The sequence below is a fragment of the Ranitomeya variabilis genome, chromosome 1 (genome assembly GCF_051348905.1).
Source record: "Ranitomeya variabilis isolate aRanVar5 chromosome 1, aRanVar5.hap1, whole genome shotgun sequence".
In the NCBI taxonomy this organism is placed as follows: Eukaryota; Metazoa; Chordata; class Amphibia; order Anura; family Dendrobatidae; genus Ranitomeya; species Ranitomeya variabilis.
The window spans coordinates 491,868,840-491,892,744 of record NC_135232.1 but is presented as its reverse complement, the minus strand read 5'-3'; the positions used below and the strand labels follow the sequence as shown (position 1 = coordinate 491,892,744).

At 37.7% G+C, this 23,905-nt stretch overlaps 1 protein-coding gene across 4 annotated transcripts in view; it reads right to left on the bottom strand.

Moving 5' to 3' along the window:
* CPLX1 (complexin 1) overlaps window positions 1–23,905 on the bottom strand; it is a 321,051-nt gene that overhangs the window by 88,614 nt on the left and 208,532 nt on the right. For all 4 annotated transcript variants that reach the window (XM_077251929.1, XM_077251912.1, XM_077251919.1 and 1 more), the window contains one exon: window positions 11,814–11,989. In XM_077251929.1, coding sequence (XP_077108044.1) covers window positions 11,814–11,989 — 176 coding nt within the window. The remainder of the gene's footprint in view (window positions 1–11,813; window positions 11,990–23,905) is intronic.

The following is a 23,905-nucleotide window of genomic DNA, read 5'->3' as shown; positions in this document are numbered from 1 at the left end:
CTGAGCAAATACTCAACATGTGCCTAAAGCTTGTACACCATTTGGTTTTCAGTAGCCATCATATTACGATAGGCAAGGACAGACTTTTTTAACAACTCCAGTTTGTATTTTTTATGTGATACTGCAGTGCCTACCTATACATACGTCCATTCATTTAGAGAAGGCTTAAAGCAGTGTTAGTTTAGTTGAACCATTAAAGATGATGAAGTATGTTTATTATAGAAAGGTTAAAGAACTGCCTAATGACATTTTCAAATAATGTAATTCACCATGGAAGAGAAAATAAATTAAAAACAGCATGGAATCGCAGGAATGAAATATGTTTCAATTAACAGAACAACAATGCTCAAGCTTTAGCGTATCCATTTACATTTATATATAGTAAATCATTCTAATTCCATGCATTCGAAAATATTTCTCAGATCCTGAAAAAAATGTTTTACATACACAAGACTCCTCAGTATAAACATTGGTGTTTTAATGTAGATAATTAAAGGGTCTGTCAAGTGTCAAACATGTATGGCATGTCATTAAAAAATGCCTGATATCTGATAGATGCAAGTCCCAGCTACGGAATTTACAAATATCTCAAGAAGGGGGCCCTATCTTGCCCTGTTGAAGTGAGAAAATGGCCACACATGGGCAGGTCACTAATGTCTTCTATGGGAGTTCCAAAAATTGCAAAGATGGGGCCTCATTCTGAAGATGGGTGAAGGTCTAGACATCTATGACATAAATGTCTAAGATGGGCATAGCTTCTTCATATGTATGAGTTACATTGATATGAGTCGTTAGGGTACCAATGGATCCACCCTTAGCTTTTTGTGATTTTGTATAAGGACTTTCTCACTAAACAAATTTAGAAAGCAAAGTTTGATATTACATCCCAACCACACATGGACACATTTACATAAGACATTCAATGAGTATTGCAAAATTTAATTTTTTATTACTCAGTAATTGTTAATTACGAAATTCCATATTAGGACTTTTTAATCTTGGAATGTGTTGGCCATAGACAAAAGATAAGGATGTGGCAAATTTGTTGTAGGAACATCTGCAAGTAAAAATCTTTTTCATGAATCTTTCTTGGGTTTGTAGAAATCAAAGCATGTGCTGCAAGAACAATCCCATGCAGATGTATAAAAAGGAATATCAAGTGCTAAAAATTCTGCATCAATTCTGTTGTCAGTGAATGTCTTCTTCTACAGATGTAAAGGAAACGGTGACATATATAAGATAACCAACAGGCAAAGTGCTGCTGGTATGTTTCAGAACTTGATTGTGATTTTTACATTGAATAGAACAATATAAGTTTTCTAAAAAAAATAATTCATTTAAAGGCAATGAGTTAAAAAGTAGCCAAGAATAGTCTGAAAATTGACTATGGAATCATTAAATAGTTAAGAAATTAGATTATAAATTGACGAGAAGCAGCTTGGTTGTCATTAATGCATGGAACCACAAATCCATAAAATGTGAGGTGGCATACAGTTTCATTGTGTCCACTTTTGCTTAACAACAATAATAATAACTAATAATCCTTTGGTAGTGAGTTTTTCAACTTTTTCAATCAGATTTTATTCCTTTTTGAGGGATAGGTGAGGTAACCAAGAAGCAACAATTTCTGCCATTGTATATACATATGTATGGAAGTGCATTATTGTCTGAACTATCATTATTTTGAACTACCTGAGGCAGAGAGTAATAGAATTACTACGGTAAGAGACTTAGCGATTAGGCCATAACAACATTCTGGTTGGCCTTATTTAACTATGGTCTAGTTGCTTAGATGCAATGGTCGCTATTATCTAAGGGTTACTCTTCCAGGATGGGAGGTATCTGTGCTCCCAAAAATTATTAGCATTGCTTTTATTGCATGGCGCTGTAAACTGAAAACAGTAAAGTGCATCTCAATACACTGCTTTCATATCCCTGTCATAAATGTACGGCTGATTGCGCTGATGGTTAGGACTCATTCAGATGTCTGATTTTCAAATATGAGCACTATCCGTGTTTTTATGGATATCACTCATACCTGTGTTAATCTATGTTGCCATTGATATGGCCTTGATTTTTCTCCAGAAAATTGTGGAAACATGTCCAATTTTGTTACCAGGGTTTGACCAAAATCGGTAATGCAAGTCAATGGGTCGATGAAAGAATCAGACTGCACTCTGATGCCATCCAAGTGCTGTCTGATCTTCACAGACTGTCAGAATGGAGAAGGTGGAGAAAATTTCTTTTATTTCTCCACATATGAGAAAGATGACACTCGGGCCAAACTCGGAGTAAAGCCTAATAAGAATGATGTTTCTCTTACATGAAAAAACTAAACAGAACATTGACAAACCTGCCATGAACGTAAAACTGTCCTTCGGAACTATTTTATTTACTTGCTATGCCTCATTCATGCTAGCATTGCAGCAGTTGATTTTATTTTTTTATGTTTTCACACAGTGAATGGTCTGTTAAAACTTTTTTTCAAGTTTTAAGGTCAAAAGGATTGAGTCAAATTTTTCAAATATCATGCAGTCCTTTTTCTGGAATTTGTCTTTTTCTCTCATTCTCAGTTCATGCAACATAACCCAAACTCACCACAGTGATATTTTGTCTTTCTTGGCATGATGCTATCATAAACAGTGGTGATAAGTAGAGTTGAGCTCTCCATGCATATGTTGTGACTGTAACACAGTCGTGACACATGCAGCTGCGGCGCCGATCAGCCGGCACGCTCCATGTATCCAGCTTCCCTCTGCAGCTTATTCGGCAAGCGCTATAGCTTGCTGAATAAGCGGGAAACCAAAGAAATTTGCTCAACTCTAGTGATAAGTAAGGCTGGGAAAACTATGGAATTCAGGAGGTGAGACCATTGTTAAGCCAAAATCTTTGTATTTAGAAAATCTAGTGAATGTCAATGTATGATAGACTGATAAAAAACAATAGATAAATGTAGATTGTAATCCATTTCTCAGCAGCAGAATAGAAAAACATAAAAGGAATATACATCTTTGGAATTGCTCTAGTTCACATTCCGAGAACAACTCCCTTCAGACAGCTTTCTTTGCTCATCATTTTGCTAGTACTGCAGAACACTGATGTACGAGATACACACACATGGTAGATTATTTATTTGAATTTTACAAAATTCCCACTGGTAACATTTCATAAATAAATTGATATGTCCATTATTATTTAACACCTTACAATGTGATCCTTTTAGCAATGTGCAAAGTACAAGCAAATGTACTGTAACTGAAGCTTCTACTAGGTATTGCAGTTTCCGAGACACATATCAAAAGCTGTATTTTTCTAGTGGCGTCCATGTATTTTGCATACACTGCAAATTAAATTCTCAAATGTAATCTTATACAGAGAGCAGCCAGGGGAAAGGAATTAAAGTGAAACTTTTGTTCTGTCTGACAAGGTGCTTAAATCATAGCTGAGTTGCTTAGACACTCCTCTGGGTATTGGACAGAATAAGTGTTAATCAATCCCCTAGGAGAAGTGGAAAAGATAAACAAATAGGCAAAAATCAATGTGCCGCTCCAAGATTTGCATTTGGTTTATAAAACGTAGCATCTATTGTTTTTTACTAATAGATAATATGTAGAGGACATTGGGATAAATTCAACCAAGTAGCTTCATCAGAAAAAAAAGAAAAATAATTAAGTTAATAAATGTCATAAATATTTTAGGAAAATCACAATTGAATTTTATTCCAATGTCCTTTTTTATTTCTAACCCTTTAAATACAACTCAAGTCTTCAAACTTATTCTGAAGTGGTTCTATCCAGTTCCTATTCCACAGAGCCATGAATTCTATATCATGTGCTGATAAGAGGCTTGAATAAATGGCTCCATAATTACAATCTGTATCTGACGCATACACCAGTGGTTGTGGATGCATAAATAGCCACTGGGGCACAAAAGAACAATCTACATGTCCTTGAAAGAGGATTAATTGCCTTGTTTTGGGATGCAAGACATAAATAAACTGTGTTAATACAATTGCATTTAGGAAGGGGAAGCAATTTTACGCACTCATATTAATAATGTGCATGTGCTTCTCAACAAAATACATTTTATTTTTAGTCTACCAAAATTAGCAGATTGCAGCAAAATGCAATTTATAGTACATTACAATGAACTTTAAACCCTTGCCTAAAAGTGCAGGTTTCTAAGGTTGGCTTTACATTGCAACATTACCACAAATTGTAGGTATGTGCCTACACACTGAAAAGGTCACATTCTAGTTTGTTTCTACTGGGTAACATTTTCTGCATTTTGTGTGTGCATTTTCTTGGATACTCGTGCTTTTTTCCGAGACCCAAAGCAATGTTCATCATTTTTAATTCCAAAGCTACCTAATAAAAATATTTTATATAGGAACAAATGCAATTTATTCTCACTTATATTTACATTATAATATTAGAGAGGTTGCCCACCGCTTTTTCATTGATGACATATCCTTAGCATAGGTCATCAATGCCTGATTGGCCAGGGTCTGGCACCCCTGCCGATCAGCTGTTATTGGTGTTGGCAAAGGTGGCCTACTGCTCAAAGTACTCCCTTGCAGAGCAGGCCATCTTCTGATCGTGGCCACCACAAGGTACTGCACATCCACCTCCTATTGATTTGAATAAGAGGCGGATATGTAGTACCCTGCGACAGACAGAATATGGCCAGCTACACCAGTGAGACCATCATCCTAAAAACACCATCCCCACCGTCAAACAAGATAGTAGCAGGATTATGCTATGGGGATGCTATTCTTCAGTAAGGACACTGAAGCTGGTTAGGGTTGATGGGAAGATGGATAGAGCTAAATACACTACAATCCTTGAGAAAACCCTGTTAGTAGCTGCAAAAGACTTGACATTGGGGTGCAGGTTCACATTCTAGCAGGATAACGACCCTGAACATACTGCTAGAGGTACAATGGAATAGTTTAGATCAAAGCATATTCTTGTGTTTGTATGGCCCAAAGTGCAGACCTAAATCCAATTGAGAATCTGTGGCAAAACTTGAAAATTGCTCTTCACAGACACCATCCAATCTCTCTGAGCTAGTTTTCAAGTTTGAAAAGAAGAATGGGTAAAAATCTCTGCCTCTAGATGTGCAAAGCTGGTAGAGACATACCCCAAAAGACTTGCAGCAGTAATTACAGTGAAAGAAGGTCCTACAAAGTATTGAATCAGGGGGCTGAATACAAATGCACATCACAATTTTCAGATTTATATTTTAAAAAAAAATTAGAAAATCCGGTATAATTTCCTCTAGACTTCATAAATACTTGCTGCTTTGTGTAGTTATATCACATAAAATTCCAATAAAATACATTTAAGTTTGTGTAATCTGAAAAAAAAGGCGAAAAGTCCACAAGGTACAAATAGCGTGGTACTGCATGGCATAAAAAAAGTGTCATATTTCACAATATCTGTGAAACAGAGAAAAACCTGTCAGTTTAAGGGAACGGGATGGAATTATTTAAGCAGCATTAATCTCCTGTCATGTTCCCTTTAACACAGGAGTAGGCACAGTTTTTTTTTTGTTTTGCTTACAAACATATTCCTAATAAACCATCTAAAATAATCTATGCCTTTATGGACGTCTCAGAGTGTTAGTGTGCTTTCATACAATGTGATCTTTTATGTAGTGTTTAATGTATTTTCTTAAAATCAACGACAATTGAAGCATCAAAAACTATACTGAACTGCATGGTGTGAACCTGACCTAAATATTAGAGAGTGATTAATGAGTATTGTCACCTCCATTCCTTACCCTGATGGAATAAGTTATTTGAAATTGGGTCACACAACCCCTATAAATGCATTTATTTATCTCTGCTAGTAGCAAGACTAGGTTTACATAAAAACATAAGAGCCATAGACAATAACTGACCACTGATCCTAACACATTGTAGTAAATGTCGAACTTCTATAGATTAAATAAAACAAATCAATAAACTCTACATCATCCCGAGGAGCTTGAAAGGTTAGAAACTACTTCTAGAGGATTTCCATAAAGAGCATTTGGACAATTACAGGAGTAAACCATGCCCTGATTCATGAAGGTGTTTTCATCACAATTCTGGAGTAAAACACCTTCAAATGTTGCAAAGAGTTTGCTCAAATTGCGTAAATTATGACACAAATGTATTGCAAATTGTTCCCAAGAGATCAATGGTAAGTAGTTCAGCACTCCACTACGTAAAGGAATTAAAATGCTAAAACCTTTATGTTTTTCATCATTATGTTAAAAACAAACACACAATAAAATCACTTAGACACATGGGTTGAAAACATGTAGGCTGTCACCTTTTTTTCAGAATGTTCTTTTTTTTATAATGTGTTTTGTTTCTTAAGGGAATTTGTCACCACATTTATGGTGGTATATCAGACTCCATAAAAATGTTAAAACATTTTTCTCGATTTAATTAGTCATCCATAGAGTATTACGTGCTTGGTTTTACATTTCGGTGTTATATAACACTCCAAAAAAGTGTTCAAAAATTTTTCTGGATTCAATTTGTCTTCCATAGAGTTATTGCTTGCTATGTTTTACATTTTGGTGGTTTATAACACTATAAAAACAAAAAAGCATTCAAAACATTTTCTTGATTGAATTAGTAATCCATACAGTGTAACATGCTTAGTGGGTGACAAGGTGACAAAGATGGCAAAATCCTGTGAGACTCCTGTGAGGGTGACCGGAAGAATATTGGAACCAGAGCAAACTGGCATTACAGCAAAGGTGGCAGGAGCCTGTTGTCCAGAACCGGCCACTTTACCAGAACCACCGAGGCCCAAACCCAGGCCACAGCCTTCCCTGCTGGGGTTTTGGCATCCTGGGGAGAGGTTGTAACATAAGACCTTCAGTGGAGATGGGTGTCCACAGAAAAGTTTGGGACCCGTCATCACATATCATTCAAACAATGGGCAGTAGAGACGGAACACTTGCCTCAAAGTATGCAAGAGTTGGAAGCTGGAACCAAGGTCACGTTCCTCAAAATGGAGGGGCAGCAGAGATAATATGCAGTGGGTATGATCTGAGAAGGAAACGAGCAGCATGAACCTTTCTTTCAAAATGAACTGGCCTGGGAGTGGCTCCTCAAAGCAGCTCAAGACAGTGCTACCACCCCAGAGAGATTGGATTGTCCTTTCCTTTGTGTTCCCCACCTCCTATGCAGGAACAAACAATGATGCAGTTGGCACTGGGGGCTGTCACCGATTTCTACTTGTCATGAGCTCTAGCACTATCAAATACCAGGTCACTTCCAGCCCAGGCACCTGGGAATTGGCTCCAGGAAGCAGGCAGAGGTATTCCCCTACTCCTGAGGAAGGATAAGAAGATGTGGACACCGGAAGAAGACTACTGTATTACCCTCCTTATAATTTTTTTATGAGTATAGGAGTACATCAACTACACTTTCAAAATATTTACATTCAAACATTTTTCTGATTGAATTTGTCATCCATAGGCTATTGTGTGCTTTGTGTTACATTACAGTGGTATATAAACTCAAAAAAAAGTTAAAAAAATTATGTTGTGGATTTAATTAGTAATCCATACAGTTTAAGGTGCTTTATGTAAAATTATGGTGGATTAAAATATTTACACCACATGGACTGGTACAGTTCACACAATATTTTTGTTTCAAAAATTGACCATTGTCATATATACAGTACTGTACAACCTGCTTTGTGTGAAGTTTTGTTCGATTGAAATAAAACAGAAAAATTGGCCTGCTAGAAGTGTACAAATTTGGTTGTTCAAAAATTGACTATTATCATATATACAGGGTGGGCCATTTATATGGATACACCTAAATAAAATGGGAATGGTTGGTGATATCAACTTCCAGTTTGAGGCACATTAGTTTATGGGAGAGGGAAAACTTTTCAAGATGGGTGGTGACCATGGCAGTCATTTTGAAGTCCGCCATTTTGGATCCAACTTTATTTTTTTCAATGGGAAGAGGGTCATGTGACACAGGAAACTTATTGAGAATTTCACAATAAAAACAATGGTGTGCTTGGTTTTAACGTAACTTTATTCTTTCATGAGTTATTTACAAGTTTATGACCACTTATAAAATGTGTTCAAAGTGCTGCCCATTGTGTTGGATTATCAATGCAACCCTCTTCTCCCACTCTTGACACACTGATGGCAACACCGCAGAAGAAATGCTAGCACAGGCTTCCAGTATCCGTTGTTTTAGATGCTGCACATCTCGTATCTTCACAGCATAGACACTTGCCTTCAGATGACCCCAAAGATAAAAGTTTAAGGGGGTCAGATAGGGAGACCTTAGTAGCCATTCTTCTGGCCCACTGTGACTAATCCACTTTCCAGGAAACAATTCATGTAGGAATGCTCGGACCTGACACCCATAATGTGGTGGTGCATCTTCTTGGGTGTCAGGTCTGAGCTTGGGTGTGCTTATGGCCACTGATGCTACATTTCCCTGATTGCATGCTGGGTGAACATTGTGGAGGCCGGGGCTGAGTTGCACCCTGGCAAGGCTCATGTGCTACTCCAAGAATTGCTGGCTCTACTTCTATCAGGGTTTCCTCCATCTCCTACACCCATTCCGACACCCCATCCATCTCCTCCTCATCGTCCATCTCAAATGTGCTATCTCAGAGCATGTCATCCACATTAGCCAGAAGCTGAAAGCTCTGGAGCACTGCTTCAGTGAAGCGGCAACAGTCTCTTCTAAAGCTAATTTGTGTAAGAGACAAACTGCACACCATGGCACATTTATTTAAAGAAATAACAGACCAGACAGATTTGAGACTTTTGCGGCTTTACCTACAACCATTCATGGTCATATGTGATAATGGCCAAAACCTGCTGGTGGCTGTGAAGCTTGGCAAGGTCACACACTTACCATGCTTGGCCCAGGTGCTCAACTTGCTAGCTCAGGTGTTTCAAAAAACCTACCCAGGTTTGCCAGAGCTGGTGGCAAAGATGAATATAACTATGTTTGTTATTTTTAACTAAAAATGCAAAAGTGTGACTTGTTTTCAAATAAAGGACTTTATCATTTCTATTATTGTTTCTTTATTTACCATGTAACTATAGGATTAGTAATGGATAGGTGTCTTATAAGTGACCGGAGGTAAACTTTATACCTCCGGTAACAGATGTACCATTGCTTGAACAAAGTCCAGGAAAGCTATCCATTTGTTACATCAAGAGTCACGCTCATCAGACAATAAAAATTTGAAAAAATCTGTCTTTCGAAATCTCTTGGTCCAGTCTTGATGTTTCAACCTCTGTGTCTTGTTCAGTGGTGGTCTGGTTTCAGCCTCCCTTACCTTTATCATGTCTCTGACCACCGATCACCTTGTACTCCTCGGCACCCCAGAGAGGTTAAAAACCACCAAACAAATTCTAGATGGAACCCTAGGCAGCAAAACAAACCAAAAACTCATGGATCCCTAAAATATAACTTTTAATCAATAAAGTTAAAAACTATTTATTCCAAATTTAGAAGACATTCTTGACAAATATAACACCACAGGGAATACAACAAGATATGGGCTATCTGACCCTGTCAGGTGCCCTAATGCTGGTCCCTACCTGACAGCAGAGGCTGGCACCCTAAGTTTCAGCGGTAGGCGCCCCCGCTCCACGACGGCTTACCCTGATAGCCCTAAATAGTTCCTATGATCCCAAAGTGTGCAAATATAGCCTTTACCCAAAAATAGAAATTAATAGAAAAACCCAAAAAAGGAAAAACTAATCAAGAAAAAATCAGAAAAACAAAACTCAGCAAAAAAAAATAAATAAAAAATTATATTTTTCTCACATAAATCCTTAATAGGGTATTAATATAAATATGTACCTAGAATAATGGGTAATAAAATTGTCAATGTCTCATCCATCCAAAAATACTCAATAATAGAGAAACTGCTTCTAAATGGGGCTCATACGATATCCAGGTTAGCCCCGTGGATATATATTTCCGACCAACAACATAATCAAATGATCTTTTTACCCAGATATAAACAGAGGAGCGGTAAACCTCAAAAAAGAAACATACCCCAGAGGTCATTTAAGCATATTTCCATACAAACATGTCTAGGTGATAATACCCTATTTCCATAAATCAAGATATGCAGCAAAATAAAATGCTTCTACTCATCTGATTTTCAATGTTCCATTCTAAATGCTGAGGGCGTTCATCGGATCACCTAGAAGACCTCCAATGGGGACGTCATCCCTAGCTAGGATATATATCCACGGGGCTAACCTGGATATCGTATGAGCCCCTTTTGGAGCAGTTTCTCTATTATTGAGTATTTTTGGATGGATGAGACATTGACAATGTTATTACCCATTATTCTAGGTACATATTTATATTAATACCCTATTAAGGATTTATGTGAGAAAAATATAATTTTTTATTTATTTTTTTTGCTGAGTTTTGTTTTTCTGATTTTTTCTTGATTAGTTTTTCCTTTTTTTGGGGTTTTTCTATTAATTTCTATTTTTGGGTAAAGGCTATATTTGCAAACTTTGGGATCATAGGAACTATTTAGGGCTATCAGGGTAAGCCGTCGTGGAGCGGGGGCGCCAACCACTGAAACTTAGGGTGCCAACCTCCGCTGTCAGGTAGGGACCAGCATTAGGGCACCTGACAGGGTCAGATAGTCCATATCTTGTTGTATTCCCTGTGGTGCTATATTTGTCAAGAATGTCTTCTAAATTTGGAATAAATAGTTTTTAACTTTATTGATTAAAAGTTATATCTTAGGGATCCTTGAGTTTTTGGTTTGTTTCACTCCAGAGAGGTTGCTGTTTTGGAATATGACCTCACCGGAGGATAATGGTTCTTGATCATGATGTCACATTTGATTCTTCTCAAATCTTTGGCAGTTAATGTACAGTTTTTTAACAAAATGTTTGATGGTTCTGTGATCATATCTCAATATCTTAAAGCTTGGCCATCACTTTAATTTTTATTTACTAAATCAATAGTACATAAGCAACTTTTTAACATATCTTATCAGAGAAATCTGCTTCTTTATCTGTCAGAACAAATCATTCATTTTCAAAATTCTCTGGGGTAAAATCTGTATTCATTGAAGACAGATTCTCCCATTATTGAGAATAGGAGATGGCAGCTGCTACTGATGAGACTATGTAAATTGAGTGGGAAAAGAGAAGAAAGGGGCTAGAGATAGAAATACTTCCTCCTCCCTCACCTCTATACACCACTCTTACCAGTTGTAACTGTTATCTCCTAACTCAGTAATTTAACAATCTGTCATCACTAAATGATCAGTTCTGAAGGAAAAAAATCTGAATTCTCTGATAAGATATATTACAAAGTTGCTTATTTTCATGTGTACTATTGATTTATGAAATAAAAATTAAAACAACGGTTACTCTTTCACAATTTCAAGAGTGCTGTATCCCTCTGTTAGATATTACACTTTTTTATTTTTTAAAGTCAGTTAATTCTTTTTTTTTGGCCAATTTTGTCTGCGGAAAACAAGCTACCTAATAGTTCTGCACACCTTATAAAGGTTGGTGTATCATTGGACCACACCTTACTCATTACACAAATAACTTCATCTAATTGGCTTCATCCAATAAGCATTCACATTTATACAGGTTGGAGGTGAAAAAATATGCAGAAAAATGATCATGAAAAATATAGATTTATAGACAGAACTGAAGCAGGAAACAATGGTGCAAATAGATGATAATACTTAATAGTTTTGCTATACAGTTAGTTTTGACTAAGTTGTAATTCTACAGGCACAGCTTGTTCACATTGGTTTTCCTGTGCTTACCTTATCTCTGATACCTTGCCTCATGACTTCTCTCTCTGCTTCCATCTTTGCATATTTTGCTTTCCTTTCCTCCTCTTGCTGACGTAGAGCTTCTTGCTGTTCTTCCATTTTCTTTTGGGCATCTGGATCCTTCTCTTCGTCCCCCCCAAGCATTTTTCCCATGTCTTTTGTAGCACCTACAAATTAAATTGATGCAATTTAGTAAATGTATATTTCTTAGTAATTCTAGAACATTTAGTAACTTGGGTTAATACATAGAATCCTTCATCTTATTTGTTGACATTTTTAGCCCTGTGGTTGTTCTAGAACCTATTCTTCAAGCATATACATATGTTATATCTATTACAATACGTTTTAAATACTTTATCAGCAAGCCACTCAATTTATATGAGTGTACATATTAGTATACCAACAGGTAAATGAGGTAGAATGTGGTGAACATACAATAATCTCATCATCAGGGCAAAATGAAATGGGTTGTTCAACTTCCAAATTTTTTTTTTAAAGTGTATGCTTTCCTCCAGAAGCATTGTTTTTTTTAATTCATTGGATGAGATAAAAAATGTTCCTGTGCTGAGATAACCTTATAAATATGCCCCTGCTGTGTACTGTGTGATGGCCGTGTCTGACCGTGCAGGAACATGGTCTGATCATACCACATCTCCTGGCCAGGGGAGGAAGCAATAGATTATACAGACATGACAGCAGCGGGTCACATATGAGGCCCTATGCGCTAAAACATTTCCCTGTCTGTTTTATCAAATGAGTGTTTCTGCTGCTTTTCCATACCCCTAAGCTCATAAAACATAAAGTCAGTGAGCTAGAAGCCCTGTCTCTTAGCTCATTTGTCACTGATTTGATTTATGATTAGCTCAGAGGGCTGGAGATTCAACAGAAAAACTCACTCCTGTGATAAAACAGGCAAAGAAATGTTTTACCTCACAGAAAGAATCAGCTGTGTTAACATGCTGTTAGTATACTCTTTTCCCTCCTCCCCTGCCCAGGAGATGTGGCATGATCAGACCATGTTCCTGCACGATCAGATACGGCCATTACACATTACATAGCAGGGACACATTTATAAGCTTATCTCAGGAACAGTTTTTTAACACATTTAATTGTAGAACTTATTTTTTTGGGAGCTTTATTTTAATTTCAAGATCTATTGATTAAAATATCCTTTGTTAGAGGGACAACCCCTTTAGATATATGTATTTTTGGCTAAAACTCTTCTATTATTATTACTATTACTATTACTAAACTACTATTTGCCAATTACAACCTCTGCGTTTTTCTGTCTTTTGCTGGCTGAAGAATGAGTTAACTGATAATCTGTCAACATGCTATTTCTTACAGGAGAGCTTATAAATCTTATATTCCTTTTTCTGACCTCTTCTCAGCTGATGTGTTCATGAGAAGCAATTTGTCCTTGCTGTCCTATGCACTTTGGTCAATCAGTTGACTTCCCCTTGCAACATGGGTCTCAATACAGTATTATTCCCCAATTTCCTCTCTTGTGTTATTCTATTACTAAGTACAACTTTCATAATGAGCTATTAAGTTTGTACAGCAATATAATTCTAACAGGAACACCTTAAATCTGGAATAGCTTTATTATTATTTAGTTGCTATTGCATTACTCATAGAAATATCCTGACGTCACCATCTGACTGAGTATCAATTCAGTAAGAGTTTTGTATTTTGTATGAGATATTTCCATGTTATTCCACATATGGAAGAAGCACCGACATGTTAGCCTTGGGGATACTATAATCTTAATGTCTGTATGATTGCTTCAATTCACCTGACACCTGTGCAGGAGATAAAGGGAATTTGCTTGCAAACCCCAGGTCAAAAAGATCAATGTTCTACACTGTTACAACTTTTTCTTCTTGAAATCTATCAAAATGAAATACAGTATTGAGAAGATGATGGTAAGTAGTTTTCTGACCCCATTAAAATAAATTGCATTTTTTGGCTCTAGAAGAAATATTTCATATATTTCTTAGTCTCGGGATTTCTTATCATGCATCATTCATGCTGCTGAACTAGTTCACATGACAAAAATGCTCATTTAACTAATGCTTAGAGATTTCATAAAGAGAGTTATTTCATCTTCATTGACAAATGGGAAATTTGTGTGCACAAAAAGAAACCTAGCAAAACTTTTAGATGTGGTGAGAAAAGACTAAGTAGGTCTTTAATAATTACAATAGTGGAGTTGGGACAGTATCAAGCTTCAATACCATGTTAGATCTACGAATTCCAAATGTGGGATGGTCCCTTTTTCCCAAGCAAAATCTAAGAAAAAGAAGATGGCTTCAGCACCCAGTGATGATCAACGTGCTTTATTGTAGCATCGCAAGTACAGAAACAGCAGCAACATTTCGACCCCTAGTATATGTCGGGATCTTAGCTTAGCTTAGCTTGACAAAGACCCAGACGTAAATAAGGAGTCAAAACGTTGCTGCTTTTTCTGTATTTGTGATGCCATAAAAAAGCAAGCTGATCATCACTGAGTGCTGAAACCACCATATTTGTCCTACACTGCAGATTTACTATTGAGGATTGCCACTAAGAAGCAAAAAAAATAATGAAGTAACATATCAAAGTACAAACACAGCACTACGAAGTAATTAAAATATTATGTGTATATAATATATATACTGTAAATATATGTATATTCCACAGCCATTTGCACATCAGAGTTAATGCATTCTATTAAAAACAATTTACAAAATATTTAAGTATAGCATAACTATTTACTGTCTTTCATGCAGTATTATTAAAGCCATTGCTGTGAGAATCCAGACAGTGGAACTGAGCTACGGAGCATGTGTGACCATCAACATAGGACATAATTTAAATTTTTGTATTATGAGACTCACTTTTTTCCTCCAAATTCGGGAGGAAAATGGGGCATGCATTGTGTAATCCAAAGTGAGATTATAATAATAATTGTTATTTATATAGCGCCAACATATTACGCAGCACTTTACAATTAAGCGGGGACAAGTACAAACAATAAATTTGTTACGAGTTAAGACAATTTAAACAGTGACATTAGGAGTGAGGTCCCTGCTCGCAAGCTTACAATCTATAAGGAAATGGGGGGGACACAATAGGTGAAAAGTGCTGTTATTTCAGGTCTGGCAATTATAGTACATAGGGATTTTCATACAAAGCTGCATGATCCGGTCATCAGCCCATGTGTTTAAGTGCAATAGTCAAGTATCCAGTGCAGTTAATTGTGTGCATGGAGGGTGTGGAGACAGATGAATAGGTAGGGAACAGGGCAAAGTTAGTTTACTGAGTAGTTGGTGTGGTAGGCTTGTTTTAAGAGATGGGTTTTTAAAGCTCGCTTGAATAGGTCGGGGCTAGGTATCAGTCTGATCGCCTGGGGAAGTGCATTCCAGAGAGCTGGCGCAGCACGAGAGAAGTCTTGTAGACGGAGGTGTGAGGTTCGGATTACAGGGGATGTTAGCCTTAGGTCATTTGTAGAACGGAGGGCACGTGTAGGGCGATAGACAGAGATGAGAGAGGAGATATAAGGCGGTGCAGAACTGTGGAGAGCTTTGTGGGTGAGAGAGATGAGTTTATACTGGACCCTGTAGCGAATGGGTAGCCAGTGTAATGACTGGCACAAGATGGAGGCATCGGTGAAGCGGCTGGACAGAAATATCACTCTGGCTGCAGCATTCAAAATGGATTGGAGAGGAGAAAGTTTGGTGAGAGGGAGACCGATTAGAAGAGAGTTGCAGTAGTCCAGACGAGAATGAATAAGAGCGACAGTTAGAGTCTTAGCAATTTCAACGGTGAGAAAAGGTCGGATTCTGGAGATGTTTTTAAGATGCAGGTGACAAGAGCGAGTGAGTGATCGGATATAGGGAGTAAAGGAAAGTTCGGAGTCGAATATGACCCCAAGACAGTGGGCATGCTGCTTGGGAGTGATAGTTGAACCCTCCAGGTTACCAGGGGAAACGGCGGAGGAGCAGGGTCACAGGAGACTGGGTCCCTGCTTCAGGAGGACAGCGGTGGGTGTGATGCTGTGGTTCCTGGGCTCTCAGAAGATGTCAGCAGAGTTCCATAGATTTCCCTGTGGTGGGCTTCGGGAAAATGGCCGTTGTAGGCGGTGCATGCACAGATTGAGATCTTGGGAGATGAGATCTTGTTTCCACAGATTTCAATCTGCGCATGCGCCACCTCCAGCGTCCATTTGCCGGAAGCCCACTGCAGTGAAATCATTGGGAAAGGGGAGTCAGCTCACCAGCACTAACATCTTCTGAGAGCACAGGCACTGCAACATCTCCCAGCTCCTGCTTTTTCCCTTTTGAAGCAGTGACCCTGCATCCTGTGACTCCATTCCTCCACAGCCGCCTCCAGGTAAGCTACCATTAAAGGGAATAAAAGTTGCACCACCATTTTATTTTTTTTTTAAAGTTTTCCTAATTTCCTTCCCAAAATTTGTGGTGCATCTTATAGTCCTATGCGTCTTATAATCTGCAAAATACGGTATTAAGTGGCCAATCAGAGACGGAATCTAAAAAAAAGCAGAGGGTGCCGTAACAAGTATACTGCATATCAAAAACTTCTACACATGATGTTTTATTAAATGCTTCACTTAAAAAAATGCAAACATTTTCATTATGTAATAGACAAATGTAAGTATAACATCTGTTTTTTTATGGATACACTGTAATTTTGCAACATAGGAAACTGTAAATGTTCTTGCAAATTATTAATAGCTGGTGCTGTAAAAAACAGATTACAAACGGACTGCACATTGATGACAAGTGAGAAAAAAATTGTCCCACTTTTTGAGATGGAACTCTGATTGACATTTTATCCCTAGGTTGAATTTACATTAGCGTTACAAGTTTTGCTTTTCTATTCTGAAATAAGAATAGAAAAATGGAATTCAGGTGGACCCCGCTTACAATCCTAGGGCCTGTATGGATTTTATTAGGGTGTTGATGACTTGATTGAAAAGCAGAACCTACTAGCCAGTAGGTATATGGTATATACATAGACTAATTGGTGCATCATCATATGTCATCACTAGAGATGAGCAAACTTGTCCAGAAAACATTTGCCAATCTCAAAGTCGGTAAAAACATTGCACATTCGGAATCGTGTTCGGATTCCCAAGCATTTTCCTAAAAATCGGCAAAATTTGTCCAAAGTTCGGTAAATGAGTTCCCATTCAGGCTGTGTGCACATGGCGGCTCTGATTGGTGGCAATGTTACTGCTGGTAAGATTGTTACCATTGGTCAGAGCGCTGCGGTTTCATGCTGTCAGATGTCAACATGACCATAGCAGCTGTGACTGAAACCCGCGGCAAAAAGTGTACCGCAGGTCACAGGCATCGGCTGATAAGAGATTACTATTCCCATCAGCCTATGACTGCTACCGCTGATAAAGTTCCCCAGAGTTCATCAGCTGATAAGCCCTGGTGACCTCACTGACAGCACCGCTGTGTAAGAAAAGTCTCATGCAGCAGAGGTGCCATAAGTGAGATCACAGTGGCATGCCAGCTAATGATCTCCGGTGAAGTTTCTTACCGAAGTTCCTTAAAGGGGTTGGCTGATCTTAAGATGCAAGTCTTCAGACTAGTTGACTGTAGTATTGTGAATCCTCACATCGTGTGCGGAGTATGCTGTGAAGATTCTTCATTGCCAGTGGCAGGAGCTAGCGTTCATCTGCTATTATTATTATTATTATTATTATAAGCATACTCCTGGCCACATTCCTACTTGATGTGTGCAGTCTCATTTAATGCATGTATTGAGTGAGGCTGGAAAAAGTTTTATAGAATCATAGAATGTTATAATGGAAGGGACCTCCAGGGTCAAACCCCTGCTCAATGCAGTTTAGTCGGAATGTGACCAGGAGTATGCATATCCATTCTTGCGGTCACATGACCCCTTGCTTCTGGCACCTAAGGAAACTCACAGCGTGCATTACAATTGATGTGGTGATTTACAGGTCTGCAGTGATAAACACTGACTGCAGACTTGTAGCTTAAGGCAGACAACCCCTTTAATAAATTGGGGCCTACATATAGATATTGGTAGCTTGGCAATGACATCTCTTGTGACACTAATTACTTTTCAATGGTCTCTACTGCTATTCACAGCTTGCTTGGAGCTGAAAATCTTCTGACTGATTATCATTTTCACAGTTGTGGATATTGTGAGACTCATATCTATGTGTTATAGATTTATTTACGGATTCCCCTCTGTGTTACTTGAATTAATAAAGCAACACAATAATGAGAACAAAATCTAAAAATACCCGAAAAGCTTTGATACATAAACAGAGCCTTGCGAAAGTATTCGGCCCCCTGGAACTTTTCAACCTTTTCCCACATATCATGCTTCAAACATAAAGATACCAAATGTAAATTTTTGGTGAAGAATCAACAACAAGTGGAACACAATTGTGAAGTTGAACGAAATGTATAGGTTATTTTAAATTTTTGTGGAAATTCAAAAGCTGAAAACTGAGGCGTGCAATATTATTCGGCCCCTTTAATTTAATACTTTGTTGCTCCTCCTTTTGCTGCGATTACAGCTGCAAGTCGCTTGGGGTATGTCTCTATCAGTTTTGTACATCGAGAGACTGAAATTCTTGCCCATTCTTCCTTGGTAAAAGCTCGAACTCAGTGAGGTTTGATGGAGATCGTTTGTAAACAGGGGATGCAATCATGAGTCTTGTTGCTGTACACAGCCTCGCCATGGTGTATGGCCTGTGACATGAAGATGTCTACTAAGGCCTCATCTACATGCAGATGTTGGTCATCAATTGTGTCACCAGAGCTGTTGGTCATCAATTCTTAAGATTCATAGGTGTTTCAGGTAAAAGGGTGGACCGAAATACAAATGAATTTTAATCCCAAATGACTACTTGATGTCTATATATACACTTCAGAGGTCAGGCTCATCCCTGCTCTACTGAGCGTGCATCAGTTGATAGTTCTGACCTCAGCTTAGTAGATTATTGTCACTGTGCAACATACATAATGACACTGTGCTCCCTCACTCGCTCAAACCAGAAGTAACAATCCACCAGCAGATCGCACTGTCAGTGCGCTTTGTAAAAATACCTGGCATGCAGAGACCACTGATGGGGGCATTTGTACTGGGATTCTCAAAGAGGAAGTAGAAAAAAATAAAGCAGTTAGATAGTATAGTGAAGGAAGGATAGGGAATTTTTAATTGAAGAATATTAGAAAACAAATTAGATTATGACATCAAATAGATAGACACTTAGGAATAAAATGAATTTGTGTTCAAACAACTCCTTTAATGAATGTGTTTCAGCCTACATATGAAAATATTGATCAATATAACCTGTTTGATATATTTGACTACTCATACAGTCATCATTATTGAAATTGCAATACCAAGAAGTGCAAGCCGTAAGTTTATGAAAATCGAATTTCAATATTCAAATAATTACATTCACAAGTACCTAGCTCTAATCTGTGGCATATTTGAGGTGTAATAGAGCCAGGTTAAACCAATTATTTTAGCTACATGAAACTTCAAAAATCTGATCACATCTTGTAGGTTGATTGTGTGATGCTACTTAAGGCATCAAATAGAGTCTACACAAACCAGCAGAATGTGTTTGCTTTATATTGGGCTATGAGCTATTCGTCCACCCTCACACCACTGTTCTTAATGGCCATATGGTAAAGAGTAAGATGGCAATGGAAGCTGGAATGGAGTCCAACCCTTTGCAGTGATAAATCTCACTTTTGTGTTGGATTCAACGATAGTTTAAGATTGGTCTGGAGATCATGTGAGCAACACCATGAAGAGACCTTCACTAAGAAACTTCACAACGATCCTACTTCTGGAAATATTGTGTGGGATGGCATAATGTATGTTAGCCAGAACCTCAAGTCTTTTTTCCAGGCACACTAGTAACTCAGTGTTACAATGATTTGGTTGCTTGACTCAGTGAAACAGCCATTTCATTAGTGTTCCAGGAGCCACTTTTGAACATGTCAACACCAGGTCACATGTTGTTCTTGCTACTCTAAGCAATGTCTGCAGAATCTCTGGACTTGTCTCCCATCAAGCACATCTGGGACTTTACTGTTCGGTGTTTGTAAAGGGATCTACCAGTTGCAGATCTGGATGATTTGTGTGACTCAAGCGCATTCAGAACGGTGAACATTCCTCAGACAACCATCAATATCCTAGTTGATAAAATGCCAAAAGGTATTAGCTTGTATTTCTGGCGTTCATAACTGATGCTGAATAAATAGAGATCCTTTGAAAATTTAGCTTCCATTCTTTTTCGTAATTTGCATACATTTAATATGGCTATCAATCTTATGATTTCCATAATTCCACAACTTTTTCTTCTTGGTGTAGCAATTTTAATGTTGAGGGGTGTACCTCATCCTTTTTATGCATGCAACTATTAGTCTAATCTTTTACTTTTGTGCTTTTATTAGTATAGTATGGAAGGGTGCTACGTTTTTCTGCTTACGGTGACATCACGTCGACAGAGCAGCTACTTCTCCTCTGGTCTGCTCTGTTGACTTTGGTGTGTCACTGCCAATGTTATGTTGATTGTCAGCCAGCTCCCAGCTGTCTAACTTCATGGAGCCGGCTGTCAATCAGCATGATGTTGGCAGTGATACTCCATTGACAGAATAGACTGGAAAAGAAAGAGATGTTCTGTTGATGCTAAGCCAAATAAAATCAGAACCACTGCCTGAGCCAGGTGAGATGATGTTGGGTAGAACAGACGGGTAGTTAGCAACTATGTGCCAATAAGTTCTTGGCCCCATTGAAAAAAAAATCCTGTCTAACCACTTTAATCTTCTATTATCTAATAATTAGAAAACAATTTTCTCCATGGAACAACCCATTTAAGTACTTCAACTATTGCATAGTTGTGTTCTTAATTGGCATAGGCTCAAACTTTGGCGACTATGTAGATACTGTAGCATACAGTGTTTGAGAGGTTGGAATTTGATTCAACTGTATTAAAAAAGGAACTGGATTAACACAAATTTAAAAATGAAAGTTGTCCTTTAGAGCTGGAATCTGGTTAGTTGATTTTCTTTGCACTAGTTTACAAAACCTTTCTTCCTGTTAAAGGAAATTTGTCAGTAGGATCAACCCTCCTAATCTGACTATATAGTATATGTAGATCATAGAAAGCTTCACAAAATGATACCTTGATATCTGCTCTCTGAAGTCTTAATCCAGAGAAATCTACGCTTGTAAATGACCTGTTAAAGAACTATAGGTCAGACACTGATCTGTATGAGAATATGCCTCTAGAGCTTATTGTATAAAAAGGGGCATTACTAGCGTGAACTATATATAACTAACACTGGACAGCATAACTGAACTTTGTCTCCTTACAAACACAGTTGCTGCAGCTCTCTGGTCTCTGTTGTAACAATATTGCAATCCTGTCTGCCTGTGAGGTAGAAGCTGAAGCTGAGAGTGACCTACAGATGTGTCAGGTATAATCACACACAGCTCTGCAGTGAGATCAGGAGAGCGGCCATTACACCTCACACTGGTAACTCCCCTTTTATTTATAATAAGATGGAGGCAGATTCTCATGCAGATCAGTGTCTGGCCCATAACCTGGAACAGCTCATTTACATATAATAACACATGGATTTCTCTGGAATAAGACATCAAATCTCACATATCAAGGTATCATTTTAGTCAGGTCCTATGAGCATTGTACCCATATAGATGGCTTAGGAGGGTTGATCCTACTGAAAGATTCCTTTTAATACTTTTTTAGGATATTTTTTACAGTGAAATAAAAATATTTTATATTTTAGCATCTTCATTTATCCACTTTCTACTTTTGTCCGCTTTGATTTGATTCTAGTAAATAGAAAGCTCAGCCTTTAATCATAGGCATAAAAAATAAAACTGTGTGTTTCACTGAAGCCATTCTTCTATGAAACAACCTGTTAATTAAGATTTGTATAGAATAGAATATATATGGATCCCTGCTGTAAAGTTTATTTCTTCCATTGCAGACTGATTTCTTCTTATGAACACTTCTAATGTTGAATCTTAATGGAAAAGCACTAATGAGAACATAAAAAAATATAGATGAAAGCTTCAAATTGCAGCCTTTAGCAGCGGAGACCATTTAGCAACGTGGAATAAAAAAAATCACTTATCGGGGGGTTCAAGCTGTTGTCTGTGAAAGAAAATGTAACCTTTCATAGTTTTTAGGTTTGTTTTCTTCCAAAGTATATATTTTAAAGATAGATGTTGAGATCATTTTTATGAGAACATGCTGTTTTTATTAACACTGCGTGGGCTCATAGCTCTTTGCAAAATAATGCTAAGGTGTATTTGAAGAAGCTGAGCTTTACAGGAGTGATTGAGAACATTATTTTAATGTAATAAAAGGGTTTTTGCCATATTTCTTGTTAGAAAATTCAAAAATCCAGTATAAAAACACACATATTACTCTGTCTAAATTATTTAGTTAACTTACAAAACATAACTTTAAATCCCCATGGTATAGATAATTTGAAGGGAACCTGTCACCAAGATTTTAACCATCTAATCTAAGAGCATCATAATATAGAGGCAGAGACTCTGAAGTGTCACTTACTGGGCTGCTTGCTTTAATTTTGATAAAATATATTATTGCTCCACATGACCAAAATGACAAGCCATGAATTCACCGAGCACTAGAATCTTCTTCTTCAAACCAATAGCTAATGTCTGCTTGCCCACTGTAACTGTATCATCAGGAACTTGACATTTTTGGGTTACACAAACAGGGATATAGGATGCTAATCCTGTAAGGAGTAAAAATATGCACTGCGTAATATTAACCAGGACTAATGGATTAACTCAAGCTTTAAATTAATATTAATAATATTTTTTTACATTTGTTATACAAATAATTATAGGATTTATTGCTTACTCTGAAGACCTATAGCTGTTACATTCTAATAGTAAAATCTACATGTTAGAGTATAATTGACACTGACACCTTCCAATTTTGAACTTACTGCAGCACAGTAATTTGGCATAATAAAATTACAGTGAAATACCATGATTTTCTCTTAAAAAGCAACAGAGGGAATAAACAGTTCAATTGCCAGCTATTACATCATGCCACCTGGTGCCATAGAAATGTACTGCCAAAGTATTTATTAATGTTTCTGTCTGATCCTGGAACACTGTGCATTTCTTGTCGGTGCAGACCTTGATTTAGATGAGCATCTCTTACGTGAACATCAGTCTAAGAAGTGGCCATTTCAGTCTCATAAATGCAAATAGAACAGGATCAAGTTATTGTAGTGTTAGTTGTACATCTGTTCTGTCATTTTGTTATGTTCTGTATCTCGTGGGATTTGTCTACAGCCATCATTGAAAATGAACAGTTTGTAGAAGGTGTTTTTAAAAGCTTTCAGTCCCAACATGATAGTCATTTTACCTCCAGGCAAATCTTTTTAAGATCAAGTCCCGCTTGGATTAACTGTCAGGATAGAAACAGTAATATGGTTTTGACACTACAGAAACACTCGAACAGTCTTTTCCTACAGGTGGGTACAGACAATCATAGAATAACTGCTCGAGAGCTCTCTATATTTACAGAAAATTCTGCTCTTACACTGTATGAGAGTACATTTCACATCATCCAGCAGAAACTTTGAGGTTGTCCACTACAATGTATAATGCGCCCATCAATTTACACTTTTAAATGAGTATTTTTATAAATACATACTGCTGCCATATGTGGCTGTGAGCGGCGCTATTGCTGCTCGCTCAGTCCGCATTAGGTGACCATGGCTTCACCCGCTGCTGACATCCGCTAATGTCACATTAAATTCCTTGATTCAGCCAGGAGTGACTCAGTCAAACACACGCCTCTTAATTGACTGGACTGTTGGCAGTGTTTCACCGCACATCACAGCCCACTAGCAGGTGCACGCTTCCCCTCTCTCCTCTGGTTTCATTTACTGCAAGTGCGCACTAGATACTGAGCTGTGATGTGCGGTGAAACAAGTGGGGTGCGTGTGACTTGGCACTATTCTCTTTATGACTAGAAACGAGCAGATTGATCAGCT